The following is a 26,775-nucleotide window of genomic DNA, read 5'->3' on the forward strand; positions in this document are numbered from 1 at the left end:
TGTATAAAATTCATAACAATCCTTATAGCAGATCTACAAGCTCACAATGTGTCGCATCGCGATGCATTGCGAACTCGTAGATCCTTCTATTTTAAAATGGCCGAAATGTACAGTATATAGGGCTGAAGTGGGTAATGCATGTTTTGTAATAAAAATACAAATCTACAAAGTAACTAAAGTTTTCAAATAATTGTAGTGGAGTAAAAATACAATATCTGCCTCTGAGATGTAGTGGAGTAGAAGTAAAAGTACTGAAAATTGGAAATACTCCTGTAAAGTAAAAATATTTTTTTTAAACTTAAGTACAGTACTTGAGTAAATGTACTTAGTTACTTTACACCACTGCTGTTTATTAGTTTAACACCAACTGCACTCACCAACTGTTTAGCCTCAGCTTTTTGACCCTACCGGCTCACCTTAGATTCCTTTAGATCTCTCTCTCGTCCGCCCCGCCCCCTTCCTCCTCCTCCTCCTCCTCCCACAAAACCACAATTTAGAAAAAAGTCAATAGAAAAGGTCCTGCAGTAGCTCTATACACAGCCCCGCCCACATTGTGACACGTGGTTCGATACCTTCTCAAGGACCAAGGGCCCAGCTTCCGGCTTTGAAATTGAGGCTATATAGGAAGTGACAGTTCATATGAATGGCCAGTAGTCTCGCCGTTTTACCCCTGCTGGTGTCAGAAAGAATTACTCTCCATTCAACTGGGTGGGTTTTTGACGAACTTTAGACTTGATTTTCTTACCTTAATAAGCATTGTCATAAAATACTATATGCTTCCAGTCGCTAGTTTAAAGCCTTCTTTCAATCACCATGATATGCCTTTTGGTAAATTATGGTCCCATTTATTTTAAAGTTGATGATAAAGCAGGTTATGCTGTAGGAGAGGCGGGATGATTTGACTGACAAGCTACCCAACCAATAGCATTCTTTCCGGTTGCGCAGGATATGGCACGATATAGAAAGATGGCGGATTTGAAATTCCTGAACAATCGGCTTCACTTACGGTCTGTAGAAACCAATGGCGTCGCTTTGTCCATTCATTTTTACAGTCTATGCTCTATACACAGCCACATTGTGACACATGGTTGGATACCTTCCCTCAGGGGGCGCTGTCCCCGGTTTCAGTGATCGCACGATGCCAGAGATCATGTGATCGCTGAAGTCCTCGTACGACGCATGCAGAGGCAACCTTAAGATCAGAGCGTGGGCGTCGGCCTCAGGGAAACCCCTCCTCTGGTGATCCAGTGGATCATCAGGGAAACCCCTCCTCTGGTGATCCAGTGGATCATATTGGGGGAAAACCCTCCTCTGGTGATCCAGTGGATCATCATGAGGGAAACCCCTCCTCTGGTTAATCAGTGGATCATATTGGGGGAAAACCCCCCTCTGTTGATCCAGTGGATCATGGGGGAAAACCCCCCTCTGGTGATCCAGTGGATCCTCAGGGAAAACCCTCTGGTGATCCAGTGGATCATAAGGGAAAACCCTCTGGTGATCCAGTGGATCATGGGGGAAAACCCTCCCCTGGTGATCCAGTGGATCACGGTGGTGCAGGAAGTCCAGCGCTGGTTGTCCTCTGAACCCCAGAGGAGGAAGTGTTTCTGCTCCCGTAGCAAACCTTAAGACGTCCTCCAGAGTCACCCGGACCGGATGCTGCCGCTGCTCCCCGTCAGCATGGAGGACGGCTTCTCCTCCTGCAAAACATTTAAACATGTGGTGGGAAAAGTACTCAATGTTTTACTGAACACGTTCACTGCCATTGATGTACATCTACGTCCATTATTAGATATTTATTTTTTAATTACGCTAGAGGGTGCTCTTCCGCAACCTATGAATGATCCCTTGACTGTGAGAGAAGGAATGGACGGATGCGACGTCATCCCAAGAAAGTTTGACTTCCGTCCACCTCTATCCTATGAGGTGTAGAAAAACACATCTAGCTCGATCGGATTTCTTCTTTTTTTGTGAAAACTAGCCGTATTCACCTGCCGATTACAACAGAATGGACGGTCGCGGTGGAATGTTTTTGTTCCGGTGGATAGACAGAGCAGTCAAAGCATGAGGCTCCTGCAGGTCTTTATCTTTTATTGCGAGTACAACTGACTAACCATAACTTCATCAGGTATCTGGATAACCATACCTGACTAACCATAACTTCATCAGGTATCTGGATAACCATACCTGACTAACCATAACTTCATCAGGTATCTGGATAACCATACCTGACTAACCATAACTTCATCAGGTATCTGGATAACCATACCTGACTAACCATAACTTCATCAGGTATCTGGATAACCACACCTGACTAACCATAACTTCATCAGGTATCTGGATAACCATACCTGACTAACCATAACTTCATCAGGTATCTGGATAACCATACCTGACTAACCATAACTTCATCAGGTATATGGATAACCATACCTGACTAACCATAACTTCATCAGGTATCTGGATAACCATACCTGACTAACCATAACTTTTTTGTTGTAGTACCTAAAGTGTTTACAAAAGTAATGGGTCGCACTCAGAATGACAAGAGTGAGTTAACTTATTGTTTCTTCTACATGTCTTTATAATGAAGGACAAACGTTTCATAACACCATACGATACATAACACCAGAATGCCCGCCAAAGAGTTCGATTTTTTTCATATAGTGGTTTATTCAAACTCCATGCAGATGTCAACGATGATGATGATGATGATGATGATGATGAATTATAATGCATCAAGGAGGACACATAGCCATAGAGTATAGACCCTTCACAGACAAAAGTAGATATGAGACCTCAAACCTGGTCCTATATACCTCAGGTGTGCCAGATTAGGCTCAGACCAGACCGCACCCACCACTAAGTGAATTCTGTTTTTAAGGCTGACGTCATTGTGTAGTCATTGTGTAGTCCGCCGTCACTTCCGTGTCCAAGAGGCACCAAGCGCCGTCCATTCCTCATTGTAAACAAACATGTGGGAACCCGTAAATCTTTTTACAATAACCTCCTTTTTCAGAAAGGAACCTGAGGGTTGGTCTCAATGCTTTCAACTAACCAGTGACTAAATAAGACAAAATAATTATACTTTAGTGACTAAATTATTATACTTTAGTTTTACTTTGTCACTAAAGTATAATTTAGTCACTAAATTGTTATACTTTAGTAACTAAATTATAATTTAGTGACTAAATAAGACACATTATTATACTTTAGTGACTACATTATATAGTGTTGTTAACTTATTTAACGACACTTTAGTCTCAGATCTGTTAAACAGAGAGGGACACAGCACTGCTGCATATCAGTGTCAGATCTGTTAAACAGAGAGGGACACAGCACTGCTGCATATTAGTGTCAGATCTGTTAAACAGAGAGGGACACATCACTGCTGCATATTAATGTCAGATCTGTTAAACAGAGAGGGACACAGCACTGCTGCATATTAGTGTCAGATCTGTTAAAACAGTGAGGGACACAGGACTGCTGCATATTAGTGTCAGATCTGTTAAAACAGAGAGGGACACAGCACTGCTGCATATTAGTGTCACTCAGATCTGTTAAAACAGAGAGGGACACAGCACTGCTGCATGTTAGTGTCAGATCTGTTAAAACAGAGAGGGACACAGCACTGCTGCATATTAGTGTCAGATCTGTTAAAACAGAGAGGGACACAGCACTGCTGCATGTTAGTGTCAGATCTGTTAAAACAGAGAGGGACACAGCACTGCTGCATATTAGTGTCAGATCTGTTATAACAGCGAGGGACACAGCACTGCTGCATGTTAGTGTCAGATCTGTTAAAACAGTGAGGGACACAGCACTGCTGCATATTAGTGTCAGATCTGTTAAAACAGAGAGGGACACAGCACTGCTGCATATTAGTCTCAGATCTGTTAAACAGAGAGGGACACAGCACTCCTGCATATTAGTGTCAGATCTGTTAAAACAGAGAGGGACACATCACTGCTGCATATTAGTGTCAGATCTGTTAAAACAGAGAGGGACACAGCACTGCTGCATATTAGTGTCAGATCTGTTAAAACAGAGAGGGACACATCACTGCTGCATATTAGTGTCAGATCTGTTAAAACAGAGAGGGACACAGCACTGCTGCATGTTAGTGTCAGATCTGTTAAAACAGAGGGAAACATCACTGCTGCATATTAGTGTCAGATCTGTTAAAACAGAGAGGGACACATCACTGCTGCATATTAGTGTCAGATCTGTTAAAACAGAGAGGGACACAGCACTGCTGCATATTAGTGTCAGATCTGTTAAAACAGAGAGGGACACATCACTGCTGCATATTAGTGTAAGATCTGTTAAAACAGAGAGGGACACAGCACTGCTGCATATTAGTGTCAGATCTGTTAAAACAGAGAGGGACACAGCACTGCTGCATATTAGCAAAACACACACTTGGACCCGGAAGTTGTTCTGGCAACAGCTTAACAACAGAATAATGGTCAGCTGTGCTGACGATCTAACTCCACCCAGTCCCAGAGAGAGATGTCGGGGGGGGGGGCTACCCTCTATGTCGTAGAGAGAGAGAGAGAGAGAGAGAGGGAGAGAGACATGTTACCCTCTATGTCGTAGAGCCAGTCCCTCCAGTATCCCACCGCTCTCTCCTCTGCAGAGCGACGTCCGTCCTCCACAGAGTAAACCACCTGGAACAGGTCCTTCACCACCGGTGCAGTCAGCGGGGCGGGGGGGCCTCCACTAGGGGGCGCTCCAACGAACAGCCTCTGCAAGGCGGGGCTGTCTCTGAGGGCCTGCAGCACGCCCAGCTGTTCCATGCCGTCACGCAGCCTGATAGATATTTACATAGAAAGATAATATCAGTGATTTGGCGTCATTTAAAGGGATAGTTCACCCAAAAATTATAATGAAAATAATTTCCTGTGGATTAGTCACCCCATGGAGACTTGAATTCATGGATATTTTTTAGTCTGTGTCTCCTACCGGAACCGCTGCCGACCGGTCCGCTGGTCCTCACATAATTGGCTTAGGAATGCGACAAAAAACAAAAATTAAGTCTCCATGGGGTGACTAATCCATAGAAAAAAAGTATTGTTTTGGGTGAACTATCCCTTTAATACCTAGGCATACAACCTTGAGTGCCTGCTTTAGTCTTAAAGCATTTGCTAAATAAATGATGAAAGCTTCTGACAGTCACTCAGAGCACAGATGACAAGGTGGCCACACACACACTTAGCCTAAGTGCCAATATTTTATTATGGATTATGGACGCAGAGAAATAGATAAAAAACAACAGATGTGACGGCTTTGCGCGCGGGCATGTGCACATAGCCACTCAGCTCAGTGCTAGTTGAAATACTGTATTCAACATGTGATTATTAATGTATTTATATTTCTTATTATTTTGTTGCATTGTTAATTTGTTGTTGTTTTTTTTTCTTCAATTAATCAATTATTTTATTTTCCTTTACATAGACTCACCCACACATAAGTACTTAAAATAATCAGACAACTTTACTTCATCTTTACTTCAATGACTTTATCTTTTTTTAAAGACACAAGATGACAACTTCACTTACATTGCTTTCAACAGTGGTTTTAACAATCATTTGAACAGTCACAAGAACTTCCAACAACGGTCAGGGATAACCGTGTGAGTTTCTGGTACAGCTCTCGTTCTTGCGTCCTCTGCTAAACGATGGTATCTATGTGTGGCTGTTAATACAGTGTAACTGAGGACGTAAGTGAGAACGCAATGTTATGCAAAGCAGCCAGGTTGAGGCCATTGTTGTGTTAATGATTGACGGCTCGCGGGCGGCTGACGGTGTGTGCTCGCGCGTGCATGTGGAGCTCGCGCGAGCCCCCAGCCCCCATAGTGTCAGAAGAACTAAGGGGTCGCCGACCCCCCTAGCACCCCCTTCAGCTCAACTACAGTGCATGTAAATGTTGTATTGTTGTGTATTTTCTGTCTAGAGCATGAACATACTGAACTAAATAATTACCAAATATCTACAACAATCTTCTAAATAAAATAGCCATGCACATTACTGTTCCACAGGCACAACAAGCATAATACTACACTTATTATAATATTATCATTATTATAATATTACTAGACTTACTGTTGCAGAGGTAAACTCAGTCTGCCATCCAGGTAGAAGTCCAGTGATGAACGTACCAGTTCAGCTCCATCTCTCTGTGTCTGGATCACGATGCTCCTGCCGCCTAACAGGGAGGACAGTTTGTGTGCCTCTCCCACAGCAGCACGCGCCTCCTCCACACCGCCTGCTTGTTGGATCTGGAATGAATGCAAACATGAGTTTTTGCTCTTGAGAACTAATTTACATATTACATATACATATTGTGCTGGCTCCTTGCAGTGGAAGTTATTACATCATCGTCTAATCGCAATCATTTGAGATAATCGCAATCATTTTTTAAATATATATATTTTTTTAATATAAAAAAATAGCAAAAATAGCTGATCTACAAGCTTGTAGATCAGCTATTTCTGCTATTTTTACATGTATAACATTATTAAATGTCAATCATTTATTTTTATATATTCAAGTTATTTGTCATATCTGTCCTGTGAGATTTTTTATTACAAAGCATAAAAGGCAAAACATTTTATTCAAATTATTTATATTCTAAGTATTATTTGTTTCCCCTTCACTATGTTTAGTCTACAACTATGTGTGCAGAAAAGCCTGGTGAATGTGTTGAACTGAACCTTTTGTAACTCAGCTCTCAGCTCCTGGTCGTCCAGCTGAGACATGTCTCCAGGAGGAGCAGGTCGTCCTGTCAGCTGACAGAGGAGTCTCTGTGAAAACACCCGAGGCCCCACCCCTCCATGCACCACACACACTGAGATGATGGCGCCAATGGCTTTGTAGCGCCCCCTGCTGAGTGCTGGAAGTAGAACAGACATTTGAAAAAAGAAACAGACGTTTTGGTGTCCTCTCATGTACATTAAAGTGGTATCCCCTCATGTACATTAAAGTGGTGTCCCCTCATGTACATTAAAGTGGTGTCCCCTCACGTACATTAAAGTGGTGTCCTCTCATGTACATTAAATTGGTTTCCCCTCATGTTTACATACATAGCAAAAGTAACCCCAAAAGGGGTTCCCGTCCTGAAAGGTATAGTTACAAAAAGGGGTTCCCGACCAAAATGGGTTAATCCAGAGCGATTTACAGTAAGCAAGGACACAAGATAATACAGCATAATACATCATAATACATTAGAGTGGTGTCCCCTCATGTACATTTAAGTGGTGTCCTCTCATGTACACATACCTACTGAGTCCAGTGCGAGACTCTTGCTCCCAGAAGGTCCCACAAAGAAGCTTGAGTTCACAAGAGACTTCATCAGTAATGTGAGAAACTCTCTAGTTGTTCCACCGAGGTCCACGGCCCCGCCTCCCCGACCAAGCTGGTCTACAAACACCACGTCTAGTTTGAATCTGGGGTTGAATGTTCCTCTCCTAAATGCTCTGAAAGCACTTCCCAAAACGTCAGCTCTCACTACGTTTACGCTGTTCGCCGATGGCGGCCGTGATTTCAGATCTACGTTCATCAGCAGCGTACTCAGTATCGTCCGTAGGTCACGTTTTCGGGGCTCTGGTGGAGTAGATGTGGGAGAAGATGATGGCATCAGGCTCCCAGTAGAAACGGGTGGAGGCGGTGCCAGAGGTGTTTGGGCGAGTGTGGGCGCTCTAGGAGCGGGCGGAGGTGGAGAAGGCCACGCTGCTAAGGTCGGAGGAGATAACCGCCGTTGAGGAGACAGAGCTAAAGGTGGTGGATAACTACTGGTAGATGATGATGCTGAAGAGCCATGAGGCGTTTCAGTGGCTGGAGGTGGTGGTGGAGCAAAGGGATGTGGGGTGGATGATACAGCGGACCGTCTGCTGGGCAGATGACCACTGGGTGAATTCTGAAATAAAGATGGTTTGGGGGAATTAATCGAACAACTCTGACGTCACTCTTAAGTACACATAGTTACCATTATTGCACCCTATTTAGAACACACACACACGCACACGCACACACACACACACACACACACACACACACACACACACACACACACTTAAAGTTGGAGTTCCAATACCCTCTCTCTGTTAATCTCCAAGCTTCTGTTGCGTTCTGCGTCTCGTCCTGCAGTGATGTTTCGGCGCTTTTCTAAACTTTCCTGGAATCAGAGACTGGATAAGTTAAACGTGACACCCTGACAGCAGAGTAGATGAAAACGTAGGTCTGGGTGGTGATGTTAAGTGATTTGACATGATGATTCAACCATGCTTTCACATAACCATATGATCCCAACAGTGCCACCATGTGCTGAAATTATTTAACTATTTGGCGGCCAGTGACGAGATTTCTCGTCATATTTCGCTAAGGCGCAGCCTGCCAATGACGAGATTTTGTGTTTTCAGTGGTTTTCCGCTAGATGGCGCTGTTCGCTAACCAGCAGCAGCAGGTCACGTGATCGCAAATAAACAGCTTGTTCACTTCCTTGTTATTTGATTTGGAAAAGCGTTCTGTTGCTTTTGGGCGAAAACATCCTACATTCAACTTCCCATAACTATAGAACGGATGATCACGGCGGCACACTCCCCCTGAATCTACGAGACTCGGATAAGTCTTTTAAGGCCATCGGGGGATCGATCATACTGGAGACAAATATGATATGATTTTTCAAAGGTCAGTGAAAACACTCGGTAATCGCTGGCAGTGGCATTAGCAAATGATGTTTTATTTCTGGCAGTCAAAGAGTTCATAGCATCCGGATGACTTACTGAACCAGCATGTCCTGTGACCACCTCACTGTCTTCACATTCCATCTCCTCATCGTCTGGATTTGTTTGGACACTTTCTGATTCTTCAGAATCTAACTCCTCATCGTCTGGATTAGTTATTTTTTTCTGTGGACAAACCTCAACTTTATTTTCTTATCCAAGTGGAATTATCGAGGCAACATTTAGCCTGTAATCCACAATGTTATGGCGTCTAACACACAGTACCTTGGGTAGAATATACACAGCCGACCGTTTGTTGTCATTCAACATCCGCAGGGCCTCGGACGTCCAGGGTTTCTGGGTGATGAGATGTATGTTCCTCTGTGTGTCAACAGTGCACAGATCAAACGGCTTGTCTCCGATGATGGGGAAGGCTCTCCTTAGCTCTGAGACGAGTGCAGACTCATCTCGACTCAGCTTCACCTTTATCTTCTGTATTCTTAAGGCTGAACATTTTTAAAAACAATAAAATAAAAAATGACAATGCGCGTCACTTTATTTGAAGATTAGAATGCAAACCACGGTCCAAAGTGTAAGTTTCAATTCCATTTCAAGTCATAGATCTGTCCGTTTTGTGTTTGTATAAGGGGAATACGTTTGAGATCACACTACCGTGCTGATGCTTGTATTTTTTCAGGCTTGGGTCCATGATAAGTCCCACCCGAAGTTGGACTTTGGTGCTGTTAAAATAATGAACATAACATGATTATAGTGATAAATAAACAGACAATGCAGAACTTTGTAACCTCTGTTTACAAACGTGCTATATAAAAACTATTATTATTATTATTAGTAGTAGTATTATTATAGCATAAGCCACGTAGAACAATGACAACCACAAAAGTCTATCCGGTTCCAGAAAATGCAGAACAAAGTTGTGATTCAAGGAATTATAGACTTGTAAATGCAGGAGAGATTCACTTTAACGCTTTGCCTACCGTCTACGAGATTGTGCGTTTTCAGTGGTTTTCCTCCAGATGGAGCTGTTATCTACCCTATGAATTATGCTGTCACTGCCTGATGGCGACAGACCCGGAATTGACGTAATTTAAAAAAATAAAAGCTTGTTTACTTCCTGTTTACTTCCTGTGGGGAAATGGCTATATCTCTGTTCCTCTTGCTTTACGGCAAAAACAAGCCTCATTCAAATGGCCACAGCTGTGTAACGGATTACCACGAGCACCACCGTGAGGACGGAGGTCACAGAGAATATTCCATGATTTTTCAATATGTTCAGTAAAATCACTCGTTTTCGCCGCTGGCAAGGGCAGCTATAGGCGATGTTTTAACTCTGGCAGTAAATGATTTAAGAGTTAATTGGTTATTTCATAAACAGCCTTTTTTGTCGACTAACATGTCAGTTACCACAAGGAGGTTATAATAACAAGGTGTCATAATCACTGAAAACTATTTTAAATGCATTCATTAGTCACCATTTAGCCTCCAGCATGGGCTGTCTCGTTGTCCTCATCACTCTGTCTCTGAGAGATGTCCTACAAAATAAAACATATATCAGTCTGTCTCTCAACGATGTCCTACAAAATAAAACATATATCAGTCTGTCTCTCAGTGATGTCCTACAAAAAAAACATACATCAGTCTGTCTCTCAACGATGTCCTACAAAATAAAACATACATCAGTCTGTCTCTCAGTGATGTCCTACAAAATAAAACATACATCAGTCTGTCTCTCAGCGAAGTACAAATACCTCAAAATAATTAAATAAATGTACTTAGTTACTTTCCACCACTGGTTCCACTTATGGCACAGATGATGAAAGCACATGAAACAAATAAGTGATTACAAGTACCTCTGTCCACAGGACAGCATGTGGACGCGCACAGAGTGCCGGGGGACTTGCTTCTGGCAGTAACGGCACAGCTCCTTCACAACATGAGGAGAGAACAAGTTACATAAACCACATCACAGCTCCTTCACAACTCCTTTTTTTGTGATGTGGTTTACACCACTGGTATCTGCACTAGTTTGAGACGTCTTACCGAATCAGAATGTGCCGCCTCACTTTCCTCACGTTCCAACTCCTCACCATCTGCGTCGGTTCGGACACTCGGAGCTTTGCTTTGTGACTCTTCACCTTCCACCTTCACTTCATCTGGAAAAGTTATATTTTCCTGTGGAGAACAAAGACAAAACCTCACTTTTATTTCCTTATCCAAGTGAAATCATTGAGGGAACATGTTGCCTGTAATCTGTAATGTTATGGCATCTAACCATAGACTGTATAAAAGAGATGGACAAAGTCACATCCCCAGACTCTACAGACCGTAAATGAAGCCTACTTTTCAACTATTTTAAATCCGCCATCTTTAATACGTATATACCAAAAAGCAACCGGAAATCAATCGCTAAATGAATGCTATTGGTTGGGTAGCTTGCCAATCAAGAGCGGGGGCGGAGAATTAATGCTATTGGTTGTGTAGCTTCAATCAAATCATCCAACCCCTCCTAGAGCATAGCCTACTTTATCATCAATTTTAAAATAAATGGGACCATAATTTACCAAAACGCATATCATGATGATTGAAAGAAGACTAGCGACTGGAAGCATATAGTATTCATGACAATGTTTATTGTCTCCGCCAGGCCGAAAGGCATGGCGAGAGAGTATGTTTTGCACCCTGTCCGTCTGTCCTTCTGTCTGTGAACAGCTAATCTCTGGCACCGTTGGCCTGATCGCAGCGAAACTTTGCACGCACACTCCCTGGATGCCAATTCCATTTTTTGACATGGGCCTGTTATAGCGCCACCACCTTGCGGACACCTGTGCTCAGAGGAGCACTTTTTCTAGTTAAGGTAATAAAATCAAGTCTAAAGTTCGTCAAAAATCCATCCGCTTGAATGGAGAGTAATTCTTTCTGACACCAACAGGGGCAAAACAGCGAACCTAGAGGCCATTCATATGAACTTTTACTTCCTATATAGACTCAATTTCAAAGCAGGAAGCTGGGCCCTTGCATCTAACGCACAGTACCTTGGGTAGAATATACACGGCCGAGCGTCTGTTTTCATTCACCGTCCGCAGGGCCTCGGACGTCCATGGTTTCAGCTTGATGATATTTATGTTCCTTTGTGCGTCGACGGTGCACAGATCAAACGGCTTGTCACCGATGATGGGGAAGGCTCTCCTCAGCTCTGAGACGAGTACAGACTCATCTCCACTCAGCATTAGCTTCTGGACTCTTAAGGCTGAACCATTTAAAAAAAAAAGTTAATTTAGCTGAATATTAGAATAAAAAGTTTTAATTCCATTTCAATCATCATAGATTGGTCCGTACATGTATGTGTTTTTGTACGAAGGTAGTTTTAAAGAGATCACCATACCGTGCTGATGAGAGAATGTTTTCAGCCCTGGGTACAGGATGAGTCCCACCCGAAGTTCAACTTTAGGGCTGTTAAAATAGTCAATTAGGTTAATTGAAAAGTTAAAAAAAACACAGCCTTTTGTTTGTCTTCCAGGGGGAAATAATCCCATTAAGCACCGTTATTTTCATTTCATGTTAGTCAGCGAAATATAACAAATTATGAAGTTAGTAATGTTTAGCATAAAAACAACAGTGACATTGAATGACCTACTTCTTTTTTTTCATATGTTTTAAAGCAAGCATTTTTAACTCCGATCTGTGCTTCTGGGGGTCCCTGGAACAACATATTTTGAGATTTTTGGGGGACCTTGATATGGAAAAGTTGGAGCACCACTGATATAGCAACATACTGTTAGGATTTAGAAAACATTTTTAGATATGTATTTGGCCCGTGGACCCCCATCTCTAAATGTTTTGTTCCAGGGACCCCCCATCTGTAAATGTTTTGTTCCAGGGACCCCCCATCTGTAAATGTTTTATTCCAGGGACCCCCCAGAAGCAAATATTTCAGTAACAAATGTTCGCTTAAAAAAATAGATAAATATTCCAATGTTCACGATAAAAAAAAAAAATAGCAGATTTACAAGCTCATAGCGCGGCACTCTGTGCCGCGCTATGAGCTTGTATATCTGCTATTTTTGAATGGCCAAAGAAATCTAATATGACAACAGATGCGTTCCCGGTCTTCATGTGTTAAATAAATAACTGATACAGGTACCTGTGTTTACAGGACAGCATGTGGACTTTCAGATGCTCCGGGGGAACTTGCTTCTGGCAGTAACGGCACAGCTCCTTGACAATGTAAGTAGAGCACAAGTTACATAAAACACACAAGGGATGTCAAACGATTAATAATAGCAAACACAATATTCCATCTCCTCATCATCTGCGTGGGTTCGGACACACTTACGCCTTCACTTTCTGACTCTTCAGATTCTAACTCCTCATCGTCATCGTCGTCTGGATTCGCAATTTTTTTCTGTGGAGAACAAGAACAAATCTCACCTTTACGTTCACATCCAAGAGAACTATTGAGACAACATTTTGCTTGTAATCCATAATCTTATGCCGTCTAACATACTGTACCTTGGCAGTGGTGGAAAAAGTACAGATTTTTTTTACTTAAGTAAAAGTATCAATACCACAATGTAAAAGTCCTGTGTTCAAAATGTTACTTGAGTAAATGTACAAAAGTATTGGCATCAAAATATACTTAAAGGGATACTTCACTTTCACATAAAATAAACATTTAAAAAATATATTAAAAATAAATGAAAAAAGTAATGGAAAAATCACGGCCCCCTCACGCATTAGAGTGTCCTACTAATGTGTGAGGGGGCCTTTATTTTGCCATAACTTCTTTCATTTTTTTTAAATATTTTTTTTTAATGTTTATTTTATGTGAAAGTGAAGTATCCCTTTAAAGTACCAAAAGTAAAAGTACTAATGTCTGAAAATAGCAGATCTACAAGCTCACAACGCGTCACGATGCGACGCGTTGTGAGCTTGTAGATCTGCTATTTTCAAATAGCCTATGTATTAAATAGGGCTGAAGTGGTTAATGTCTGTTTTGTCTGTTTTCATGTAATAATGTATATCTGTAGTAACTAGTAACTAAAGTTTTCAAATAATTGTAGTGGAATAAAAGTACAATATTTGCCTCTGAGATGTAGTGGAGTAGAAGTAAAAGTACCGATACTTGGACATACTCCAGTAAAGTAAAAGTACATCAAAAGTGTACAGTACTTGAGTAAATATATTTAGTTACTTCACACCGCTGGTATCATACTGTACCTTGGGTAGAATATACACTGCCGACCGTTTGTTTTCGTTCAGCATCCGCAGGGCCTCGGTCGTCCAGGGTCTCTGACGGATGAGACGTATGTTGTTTTGTCGGTCGACGGTGCACAGATCAAACGGCTTGTCTTTGATGATGGGGAAGGCTCTCCTGAGCTCTGAGATGAGAGCAGACTCATCTCCACTCAGCATCACCTTCAGCTTCTGGACTCTTAAAACTTAAACAAAGACAATGAACACAATGTGTGTCAGTTTAGAAGATTAAAATGCAAACCACAGACAAACATGCAGTGGTGTGAAGTAACTAAGTACATTTACTCAAGTACTGTACTTAAGTACAGTTTTGAGGTGCTTTTACTGTACAGGAGTATTTCCAATTTTCAGTACTTTTACTTCTACTCCACCATCTCAGAGGCAAATATTTTATTTTTACTCCATTAATATTATTGTAAAACTTTAGTTACTAGTTACTTTGTAGATGTTGATTATTATTACAAAACATACATTAACCACTTCAGCCCTATATACATTTCGGCCATTTGAAAATACCAGATCTACAAGCTCGCGACGCATTGTGAGCTTGTGGATCTGCTATTTTCAAAGATTTTTAGACATTTCATACATTTGAAGACTTGTGAAATGGGACATTCTGCATAATGAGTACTTTAACTTTTGTACTTTAAGTGCATTTTGATACCAATACTTTTGTACTATTTCTCAAGTACACTTCCGGACTTTTCCTTCTCACAGAGTACTTCTACATTGCAGTATTGATACTTTTACTTAAGTCAGAAAATGTAGTAATTTTTCCACCACTGCAAACACGTTATTTTCAGTTAACTTTCAATTCCATTTCAAATCCTAGATCAAATGTATTTTGTTTATATAAAAAGGGATTACATTTGAGGTATTGGAGTTTAAATAGATTACAATACCGTGTCGGCGCGAGTGCGTTTTCAGCCTTGGGTCCAAGATAAGTCCCACCCGAAGTTGGACTTCCCTGGTGCTGTTAAAATAATGAACGTCATATGATTACTGTGATAAATAAACGACCTTAAGGCATATAACCATTATGCAACTCAAGAAAAATCACAACCACAAAAATCTGTTTGGTTCAGCAACATGCAGAACAATCTGTTTGGTTCAGCAACATGCAGAACAATCTGTTTGGTTCAGCAACATGCAGAACAATATGTTTGGTTCAGCAACAAGCAGAACAATATGTTTGGTTCAGCAACATGCAGAACAATCTGTTTGGTTCAGCAATATGTAGAACAATATGTTTGGTTCAGCAACATGTAGAACAATATGTTTGGTTCAGCAACATGCAGAACAATCTGTTTGGTTCAGCAACGTGCAGAACAATCTGTTTGGTTCAGTAACATGTAGAACAATATGTTTGGTTCAGCAACATGCAGAACAATCTGTTTGGTTCAGCAACATGCAGAACAATATGTTTGGTTCAGCAACATGCAGAATAATCTGTTTGGTTCAGCAACATGTAGAACAATATGTTTGGTTCAGCAACATGCAGAACAATCTGTTTGGTTCAGCAACATGCAGAACAATCTGTTTGGTTCAGTAACATGTAGAACAATATGTTTGGTTCAGCAACATGCAGAACAATATGTTTGGTTCAGTAACATGTAGAACAATCTGTTTGGTTCAGCAACATGCAGAACAATCTGTTTGGTTCAACATGCAGAACAATCTGTTTGGTTCAGCAACATGTAGAACAATGTGGTTGGTTCAGTAACATGCAGAACAATATGTTTGGTTCAGCAACATGTAGAACAATGTGTTTGGTTCAGTAACATGCAGAACAATATGTTTGGTTCAGTAACATGCAGAACAATCTGTTTGGTTCAGTAACATGCAGAACAATATGTTTGGTTCAGCAACATGTAGAACAATATGTTTGGTTCTGTTTGATTCAGCAACATGTAGAACAATATGTTTGGTTCAGCAACATGTAGAACAATATGTTTGGTTCAGCAACATGTAGAACAATATGTTTGGTTCAGCAACATGCAGAACAATATGTTTGGTTCAGCAACATGTAGAACAATATGTTTGGTTCAGCAACATGTAGAACAATATGTTTGGTTCATCAACATGTAGAACAATATGTTTGGTTCAGCAACATGCAGAACAAAGCTGTGAGTCAGGAGAGAGTGTAGAATGTATCTATCTGTTTATGCAGTCGATTAAGTTAAGTAGTTGCCTATTCTATTTTTTTTGCACACAGATTCAGGAGATAACGTGATCCAAAGATTTACTGCTCCATTCACTTCCTGGTTAAAGTATTTGGGAAATCGCCTGTATCTCGGCTCTGTGTTTTACTGTGTATTTTTGGCGAGACATGCTATTTTCAACGGCGAATAACAAGCAGACGGGAGGTTGCGATGACATTTTTTTCGCGGAAGCACAGTGAAACCCTCCGTGATTAGCAACCATCAGGGGATCAATCATACTGGAGATAAATATTCTGCGACTACTTGAAAAGGTTAGAAAAATTGAAAAAAACGCTAGCAGGGGGTGCACCCAGTAAAGTCTGTCAGTGAATGTCTTAAAAGCAGAATAAGAACGTGTCAATAACAAAATCAAAAACTGAATAAAACAATCGTCAAATGAACCAATCATCCATAGAGACAAGAACATCAAAACAACACTGGACACAACATGTATTAATAGTCCCTTATTACGCGTTAACGTCAATAAGTATTCATCAATTCTCCTATCAAAGAAGACATACCTGTATGGAGGTCCTCTTCGAGACGGCGGGGAGTTTATGCTGCGGTTTCGTTGAGCTGCTCTCTCTCTGGCATCACTGCGGTAAACACACGGGGAGACGCTGCGGTTTCGTTGAGCTGCTCTCTCTCTGGCATCGCTGCGGAAAACACACGGGGAGACGCTGCGGTTTCGTTGAGCTGCTCTCTCTCCGGCATCGCTGCGGAAAACACACGGGGAGACGCTGCGGTTTCGTTGAGCTGCTCTCTCTCTGGCTCCGCTGCGGTAAACACTGGGAGGGCTGCAGGCTGCATCATAGCCTGTAAAACAATATGGACAGCGTTACGCCCATAGACTCTACATAAATGAAGCCTATTTTTCAGCTATTTCAAATCCGCCATCTTTCTATATCCAGTCCGAAAAATGCACTCGGACGTTAATGCTATTGGTTGGGACCAGAGCGGGGGTGGGGAATTGATGCTATTGGTTTTGTAGCTTGTCAATCAAATCATCACAAGGTAGCCATAGGATCCAGCACCATAAACACAGGTCGCTTGCGAGATCTGCCGTCATGACGGAGGCGCTGCCCACTTAGGAGATTATTGGTAGGATTTGTGTATAATTTCGCCCACTAGTGGCTACAATTGGGATGGCGGGTCTTCCTAAATGAACCATCATATATCTACAGGCTCACAGTGTGCTTGTAGATCGGACAGTTATTTTATAGTGGGGTTTCTCTTTGAGAGATCCAAAAGCACATCTTATTTAGCGAAAATGCATAACAAAAAGCACAATACATTATTTTTAAAAGAAAAACATCACATGGATGCAACTGGGACGTATCATCAGTGTTGTAGCCTGGGGTCAACGGGTGTTTTCGGGTCTCGCAACATACACCCTCAACCAGGTGACCCAGCCGGGGTTGATCAAGCCCCGACTTACGTCCCAGTAGCTACCCAGGATCAGGTCAGTGGTACTGCAGGCTCCACTTGCAGCTTGCTTGAATGGCCCTCCTTAAAGGCCTCACCGTGGGTTTGTTGGGCTTCTTCCTCACAGAAGACACAGGCTTGGGCGCTAACCCATACTGCTCCCAGGATGCAGTCTACACTCCGGCTGTCACCCGTCTCTCTAGTGGTCACCAAGCTATTCGTGGTTGTCACTTAGTCTATTCCTATGAGCCACTATAAATATAATAAATATAAAGAAAAACATCACATGGATGCACCTGGGACGCATCATCAGTGTTGTAGCCTGGGGTCAACGGGTAAAGATTCATTTTAAGTGAGAAGGAAAGAACATGAAACTTACCGGTGTCCAGAGGTTCTTCTTTAACTTCAACTTTAACTTTGACCTCATCTTCAGGTTCCTGGTCTGGAATGAAAGAACAGAAGAAGGACTTTGATGAGACATGGGTTGAATGAAGGTTGAAACAGAGGGGTGTAAAGTGTTTTTTTTCAAAGACAGGGCATCAAAGCTGTTGATTATGGCGACTAAAACTATGACGAAAGAAGTTTGTCAACTACCTTTTTTCACAAACGAAAACTAATCAAAACTAAGCTACAATGACTTAAACTAAGACTACGGTAAATATATTGACAATTGTGTCAACAAATACAAACTAGACTGAAATGTTAGTGAGGGATCTAGTGGAGAAGAGAACCAGTAGAACTAAAAGACAAGTCATTTTATGTTTGGTTGCGCTCTGAAAATAGCAGATCTACAAACTCACTTGTGACATTGTAGGTCTGCTATTTTCAGCATGCAACCAAGTGTAAAATCAACCATTACGACGCCATCAAGGCACCACCAAAATACATTTTCGTCGACTAAACCACTACAATATTATGTTATTTAGTCGACTAAAACTAGACAAAAACTAAAACATTTCAGATGAATAAAATACAACTAAAACTAAATGGATTTTTTGTCAAAATACTATGACTAAAACCAAATCAAAATTGTCTGTCAAAATCAACACTTCATCAAAGTGAGGTGTATTGGGTTTTAGATGTTCCACCAGGTTCATGGTATCCTCCATGAAAGCCTGTTGAATGTAAAACTCTGATGTTGAATTGGTGAGTCATGGTGGAAGTAATTAATGTCAGTTTTTGCATGATGTTATGTTACAGATTGATCATCATTCAAATCGTTGTGTAATTTAACAGTTTACGTTAGCTTTCGTTACAGTCTTTTTGTCTCCGCCAGGCCGAAAGGCATGGCGAGAGAGTATGTTTTACCCTCCGTCCGTCCGTCCGTGTGTCCGTCTGTCCGTCTGTCACCAGCTAATCTCCGCCACCGTTGGCTTGATCGCAGCGAAACTGTGCACACACACTCCCTGGATGCCAATTCCGAACTTCTGCCCCAAATTTTTCACATGGGCCTTTTATAGCGCCACCAGGAGGCCGATTTGTGCAAAACATATTTTTTGACAGTACTCCTACAGATTTTGTCCAAAAATCTCGCAAATCGGTACACAGTATCTCTATAGTCATTAAACAAAACTTGTCTTTCAGATTTTTCATATTCCATCCTGATTGGCTAAAAATGGCTTCCAAAGTTTGCAGGAGTGCTCCATTTTCAACAAAATGCCTCAAATCATGAACACAGCATGCAATTTCGGTGAAATTTTGCACGCATATTTCCACTATGCCGAGGAAGAAATGCCACTTGAAAATTTTCAAATCAGCCTCATGGTGGTGCTATAACAGGCCGATTCATGTTTTTACCTATAACTGCACCGATCTGTGTAAAACTTTGTATGCGCACTCCCTAGAGGTCAAGGAAAAACCTTTGCCCTGCATTTTTCCCATCTGCCTTTTATAGCGCCACCAGGAGGCCGACTTATATAAAACACATTTATTTATATTACTCCTTCCGATTTTATCCAAATTTCACGCAAATCGGTACACATGATCTCCATAGTCATGTGATCAAGACGGATGTGTTTGATTTTTCATATTCCATCCTCATTGGCTAAGATTGACATCTAAAGTTTGCAGTAGTGGCTTGTTTTGAACAAAATTCTGCAAATCATGAACGCACCGTCCGATTGCGGTCAAACTTTGCACGCACATTCACACTATGTTGAGGAACAAATGCCACCCTTTTAACATTGGCCTGTTATAGCGCCACCAGCAGGTCTAATTTATCAAAAAAAAATATTGCACAAAATGCCTCAAACCATGAATGCAGTGTCCGATTGCCGTGCAAGGCCTAAGAACAAATGGTACCCTTTAAACATTGGCCTATTATAGCACCACCAGGAGGCCACAATAACCTACCTGACCTGGCGGAGACCTGTGCTCCGAGGAGCACTTTTTCTAGTTTTATTTTCATACATTCATTACATGTTTAGCAAATTAACTGTTATAAACCACACAGCAGTGAGGTAGACAATACAACTACCAATGGTTTAAAGTAACTCAGTACATTTACTCAAGTACTGTACTTAAGTACACTTTTGAGGGATTTTTGGGCGGTGAAACCGCCCCTATAAGTGAGGTTTGGAAATTTGTACAATTATCCTGCGCTGTGATTGGCCAAAAAGTACCCCGCCTAACCCTGCACCGTGATTGGCCAATCACAGTCTATTCAGGACTGTGATTGGCCAGTGTCACATGACACATGTGCATAGCCCTATATAAGAAACCATAACTTTAAAATAACCATAAATTTGTTTTTTTTAAGTTATGGTTTCGTCCATCATAAAGAGTGTTTCAATAAATGTATTTATTTTGTACATGATTGGTTGACTCCATTCAGTATTGTGATTAGCTAGCAAGACACCGCCCACTTCACACAGGGTGTGATTTTTACTTTACTGGAGTATTTCCCATTTTCTCTACTTTTACTTCTACTCCACTAGATCTCAGAGGCAAATATAATACTTCTAATAGTTTTCAATTATTTGAAAACTTTAGTTGCTAGTTACTTTGCAGATATAAATTATTATATTCTAAAAACACAAATTAACCACTTCAGCATTGTTTTATACATAGGCTATTTGAAAATAGAATTATCTAAAAGCTCTCAACGAGCTGGATAATCACCACTGGATAATCGTCTCTTCCTCCGTCCTCGACGCTCTGGAGGAACGGAGCTGGTTGGTTCTGGAGAAGAACTCATGTTCACCTGCAGGCTGGACTCCACACACTGGTCTGGAATGAACGAAGGAACAGAAGAAGGACTTTGATGTGACATGAGTTGTAGATGAAGGTTGATTGTAGAACAGAAGGTCTAAAGAAGTGGTCAGTGACCCTAGATCAGGGGTGATGCAACTTTGATGATGGAGAGGGCCACTATATTTGAGCTTGTAGATCGGCTATTTTTGCTATTTTTGAATTGGAATCCAGATTTATTTATTTTTGCTATTTTTGAATTGGAATCCTGAAAAAACAATTTATCTTAAAATATCCAAGCTTGAAGAGATGTTGGACGTTGGCAGCACCTTGGGTTGAATAGATAGATACCTGGGCCTGATAGAAGTCCAAACGTTGTCCATTATCTGTATAATGATCCCTGATGTGATGATGATATACATACATAAACTCCCTTAAGACATGATTCTCTATTCATTATGGTCAGCCGTGAGTCAAGTTGTTTTTCGGGGGAAAACTTGTTTTAAATCCCTCAACCTCTTTCATGTATGTGCACGTTGGAAACAGGTGGTACGCAGGATTAGGAGTGATTTAAAACGAGCGCTCCCCAAAAACAACGTCGCTCTCACACACAGGGGCGCCGATTTATGATTTTGCCGTTGGGTGGTCAACCCACCAGCCCCCAAAAATCTGGATTCCAATTAAAAAATAGCAGATCTACAAGCTCAAAACGCGTCGCACTGCGGCGCGTTTTGAGCTTGTATATCGGCTATTTTTGCTACTTTTGTGTGACATAGAATGGTGAAGTACGGCATTAATTTAAGAAAAAAAGTTAAAATACAGAGATAAGAGGTTTCTGCCTGACAGTATATGCAATGTGTTCCTCTGGAGTGAGTGTGGAAATATGGTGGCCCTCTGCATCATCAAAGTTGCATCACCCCTGGTCTAGATGTCCATAGAATAGTCACATGGGAGAGTCTTGTAGTTTAATTAAATCAGATATAACATGTCTGCCTCGTGCTGTCACTGGAAGAGACGGTGTCTATGTTGCTCAGACAACTTTGAAAACAAATATGAAAGAGAGAAACGTTGCAGGGAATAGTTATGTCTGTGTTGAAGTTATTTTAAAGCTCCTGCACTCCAGTCCGGCTTTTATAACAATATATTAAAACAAAAGCCATCAGTCCATTTGTCCATAAAAGTACAAATGTATTGGTACCAAAATATAATTAAAAAGTACTCATTATGCAGAAGGTGCCGTTTTACAAATTTTCAAATGTATACAAATCTTTTGAAAATAGCAGATCTACAAGCTCACAATGCGTTGCATCGTGACGAATTGTGTGCTTGTAGATCTGCTATTTTCAAATTGCCGAAATGTATATAGGGCTGAAGTGGTTAGTGTATGATTAGTAATAATAATCTAAATCTACAAAGTAACTAGTAACTAAAGTTTGTAGTGGAGTAAAAGTACAATATTTGCCTCCAAGATGTAGTGGAGACTGTGGAGTAAAAGTACTCATAATTGGAAATACTCCAGTAAGTAAACAATACCTCAAAATTGTACTTGAGTACATGTACTTAGTTACTTTACTTCACTGGCTTGTAGTTGTGTTGTTGTGTTGTTAGCAGCTATGCTAGCACGCTATGCTAAGCTAAGCTGTTATATCATTGTGTTGTTAAACATACGTCATTACCCACCATGTGCATCACGTGACTCAGTAACACGTATACATTATACAGTGATAAACATTATGAATTAAAGAAACAAAGAGACATTTTACCTGAAACAACAACAGTCTGCTGTTAGCTAACGTCTCCTACATGTGTTCCACCAGCAAATATAAGACATCCGGTGGACGCTCTCTTCAGAATAAGAGTACCCTCTAGAGCAGTGGTTCTCAAACTTTTTCATGTCAAGGACCCCCAAATTGATATATGCGGATCCCCATATGAATGACCCAGGGACCCCCAGAACAGAAGATTTGTGTTGCACATGCAAAATGTTCAAAATAAAAATAAAAAATGTTCAAAAATAGCAGATCTACAAGCTCGCAGCGCGGCACGAGGTGACACTTTGCGAGCTTGTATATCTGCTATTTTTGAATAGCCAACTTATAAATGGATAAAGTGGTTAACTACTTTTGCTGGGGACCCCCTGGAACCACCCCAAGGGCCCCTGGGGGTCCCCGGACCCCACTTTGAGAACCAATAGTCTAGAGTAAAAAGAAGCCATTGAAAAGCGATTTATCTGCACATTAACACTATAGAGCGTCGCAGTTCCCGCCCACTTCCTGTTTTTTTTGGTGCCGGAAGAAAAAACTCAATACATTTTTCCATTGACATTTCCAAAAATATTTATATCTATTAATTTAAGCCTCGAATCAAGCCATCACGAGATAACATGAATCATGACCATAAAACGTTTTTTTCTGTGATTTTTTTTTTATTTTATATTTAATTATATGATATACTATATTTAATAAATACCCTTTGTTTTGCCGTTTTCAACAACAAAAAAATCACAGAATCAAACGTTTATGGTCATGATTCATGTCATGTCATGATGGCTTGATTCGAGGCTTAAATTAATAGATATAAATATTTTTGGAAATGTCAATGGAAAAATGCATTGAGTTTTTTCTTCCGGCACCAAAAAAAACAGGAAGTGGGCGGGAACTGCGACGCTCTATAAATAATGCATTTAAACGAAGCAGGACAACACAAATGTTTCTGTGTAAAATGTCTTTTAAAAAAAACATTAAATACGATGATCTTATTTTGAAGGCAACCAAAAACCTTATATCTGATCGCTCAAGAACCGGACAGGGCCGGTTCTAGGGGGGGGCAGGGGCATTTTTTTGCCAATTTATTTTTTTATCATAAAATATTTATGTAACATTTATTTATTTTGATTGGGTGGGCACCATAGACTGTAAGTGGGCACCGTGGGCAGCATTTTAGACCCACCTGAACACGCACCGCTTAGTGTCTCTCCGAAGCGGGGGGGTGGGGGGACTGTGACGGGCCGACTGCTCGCAAAACCCACACACAGAAAAATTAAGCAGCACCTCCCTGCTGCTAGTTTGGGGCCCCCAAAACCCCCCAAATGGTTTTGGGCCCCCCAAAAAAATGTTTCGCCGCCGCGCTTTGCGCGGCGCCGAGGAAGCCGCCCCCCCAGCATTTATTAATGCCCCCCCAGTTAATAATTTCTGTATCCGGCCCTGGAACCGGAGGTCTTACATCTGATAACTGAACGGAGCTTACGTCGCCTCACCGCAACGTGCTGCCGCAGACATGCTCAGTGGGATCACTAGCTGTCACAAGCGTCATGGAACCACTTGGTCCTGGTTTGAGAATGTTTTACATTTACAACCAGTACATCTACATAAACGTTCACATTTCAAATATAAAGTGTTGACCCCACGGCCACGGATGTCAAAAGTTAAAACGGGCAAGTCTAAGTACCAATATTTTCTGTATTGTTCAATGACAAGCATTTTAATCAGATCAGCGGCCATTTTCAATTTCAGAGTGCAATACACCTCCCAACGGATAAGGGCGCGTAGTTGAAAGCAGATGGAAAATTTGGAGAAAATGGCCACGGATCGAAATAAATTATTTTTTATTGAATACGGAAGATACGGGTACTTAGACCCATGCGTTTTACCTTGTACATCCGTGGCCTTGAGGTCAGCACTTTATATTTGAAATGTGAACATTTATGTAGATGAGGTTGAACGGGTTGTAAAACATTCTCAAACCAGGAACAAGTGCTTCCATGACTGTCATGTTTCAGGGCTATTGATCACATTACTATAGTATCCAGACACTGGCACTGCAATTGTGTAAAGCAGCGGTTCTCAAACTGTGGTTCGGGTCCCCAAATGATTGTTTTGAGGGTCCCACAGATAATTTGCTTTTTTGTGCAACATAGTTTTCTCACTCAGTAAACAAACCAACATGTTTGATATACATCTTTAGACCTGGGTAAATTAACTTTGATACAACAGTCATTCTACCTGACGTGTAGAAATCTTACTTTGACCGGCAAAGAAAAACAGTTTAGTGTAAAAGAATGTTTCTACTTTCTCCAGGTGCTTCCCTTCACAGCCAGGTGTAAATGATGGATGTGTATCAGATTTAAGGTCACATGACAACACAGTTATCTACTTTTCTAGATAAAGGGGGGTGGGGTCATGTTACCAGTGGCAGGAAAAGTACTCAAATGTTTTACTTAAGTAAAAGTATTAATACCAGAATATAAAAATACTCTGTTACAAGTAAAAGGCCTGCGTTCAAAATGTTACTTGAGTAAAAGTACAAAAAGTATTGGCATCAAAATATACTTACATTTCCAAAGGTAAAAGTACTAAAATGTTTGAAAATAGCAGATCTACAAGCTCACAACCCGTCACAATGCCAAACGTTGTGAGCTTGTAGATCTGCTATTTTCAAATAGCCTATATGTATAGGGCTAAAGTGGTTAATGTATGTTTTATAATAATAATTTATATCTGCAAAGTAACTATTAACTAAAGTTGTCAAATAATTGTAGTGGAGTAAAAGTACAATATTTGCCTCTGAGATTTAGTGGAGTAGAAGTAAAAGTACAGAAAATTGGAAATACTCCAGTAAAGTAACACAATACCTAAAATGTTTACTGAAGTACAGTCCTTCAGTAAATGTACTTACTTAGTTACTTTCCAACACTGCATGTTACCCACTGGCTCATCTTACGCCGTTCTCCCTACAGAGTATATCTACTCTGTATAGAGTATAATATACTCTATACTCTGTGTACAGATATTATCTGTACATTTTCATAAAGTGACCATTTATGGACTTTTAAAACATTTTGAATCCCTCTAATATCAGATCACACTCTGATTGGCTCACAGACCAGAGGCAGGGATCAAATGTAGAGAATACAATAAAATGAGCCACACACCATGCAAATAGACCAGTGGTTCTCAAAGTGGGGTCTGGGGACCCCCAGGGGTCCTTGAGGGAGTCCCCAGGTTCCTAACTATAGATAGTTAGGAACCAAATGGACCCTTACAGGTCTGTAACTCTGAGAGTGTACACATGGAACCAATTGTACACTCAAGATCTGCTATTTTTGAATAGCCAAAGTATAAAAGGTTAAAGTAGTTAAAATGATTGTGATCCTATATTAACACATTTTGCTCGGCACACCCTGGAACCCCCCCAAGGACCCCTGGGGGTCCACTCCCCAGACCCCACTTTGAGAACCAATGTTCTATTGCACCTTTTCTCTAAAGCTCTTTACGATGCATTTCACTTTCACAGACCGACGGCAGAGGCAACATGAAGGCTTTTTAGAGCTTCAGTGTCTGGCTCAAGGACACTAACTCTAAGCCAAGACGGAAATAGCAAGACTCACCATCTCCGGTTTACTTCCCGTATCTGTGTGAAGTGGGCGGACACCTTTTTAGGGGACAGGAAGCAGGTTGGAGTCTATTTTCTTTCCAATGGGAGAGTGAACGTGAACACAGCTTCTGAACCATTCTTTAGCTCCATGGTCACTGAACTAAATATTGGACCCGATCGTCACAAGACACACAATATTTACAATATTTTCATATTAATGTAATAAACTTTAATACACTTTATCTGTATAGCACCTTTCATGACATGTAATGCAGCTCAAAGTGTTTTACAGAGCAAGAATACAATTACAGAAAAAGTAACTAATATGCAAAAAAGGCAGTGAATAAAATAATAGCAAAAGGCAGTGAATCAGGCAAAACAGTGAGGACATGAATAACAAAATGGTAAATTGTGCATTTATATAGCGCTTTTATCCAAAGCGCTTTACATCGATTGTGCCATTAACCCATTCACACACACATTCATACACCGATGGCGGAGGAAACCATGCAAGGCACCAACCTGCTCATCGGGAGCAATTAGGGGTTCAGCGTCTTGCTCAAGGACACTTCGACACTAACTCTAGGGGAGCGC

General features: G+C 41.0%; 1 protein-coding gene across 1 annotated transcript; it reads right to left on the reverse strand.

The window, feature by feature from the left end:
• Positions 1-459: 459 nt before the first annotated feature.
• On the reverse strand, positions 460-20,830 carry LOC308100389 (uncharacterized protein). Its single transcript, XM_080449416.1, has 21 exons — positions 20,740-20,830; positions 17,999-18,061; positions 16,716-17,010; positions 14,896-14,966; positions 13,958-14,178; positions 13,074-13,142; positions 12,882-12,955; positions 12,123-12,190; positions 11,773-11,987; positions 10,781-10,912; positions 10,591-10,664; positions 10,213-10,272; positions 9,392-9,459; positions 9,005-9,225; positions 8,780-8,905; positions 8,092-8,172; positions 7,278-7,914; positions 6,713-6,891; positions 6,102-6,277; positions 4,583-4,809; positions 460-1,697 (listed from the first exon to the last, which is right to left on the reverse strand). Exons 1-21 carry the CDS (start codon positions 20,813-20,815, stop codon positions 1,054-1,056), a joined length of 3,777 nt encoding a protein of 1,258 aa, XP_080305542.1. The 5' UTR covers positions 20,816-20,830; the 3' UTR covers positions 460-1,053.
• Positions 20,831-26,775: the final 5,945 nt, after the last annotated feature.

This window comes from Gymnoscopelus braueri, assembly GCF_963280865.1.
Source record: "Gymnoscopelus braueri genome assembly, chromosome: 14".
In the NCBI taxonomy this organism is placed as follows: Eukaryota; Metazoa; Chordata; class Actinopteri; order Myctophiformes; family Myctophidae; genus Gymnoscopelus; species Gymnoscopelus braueri.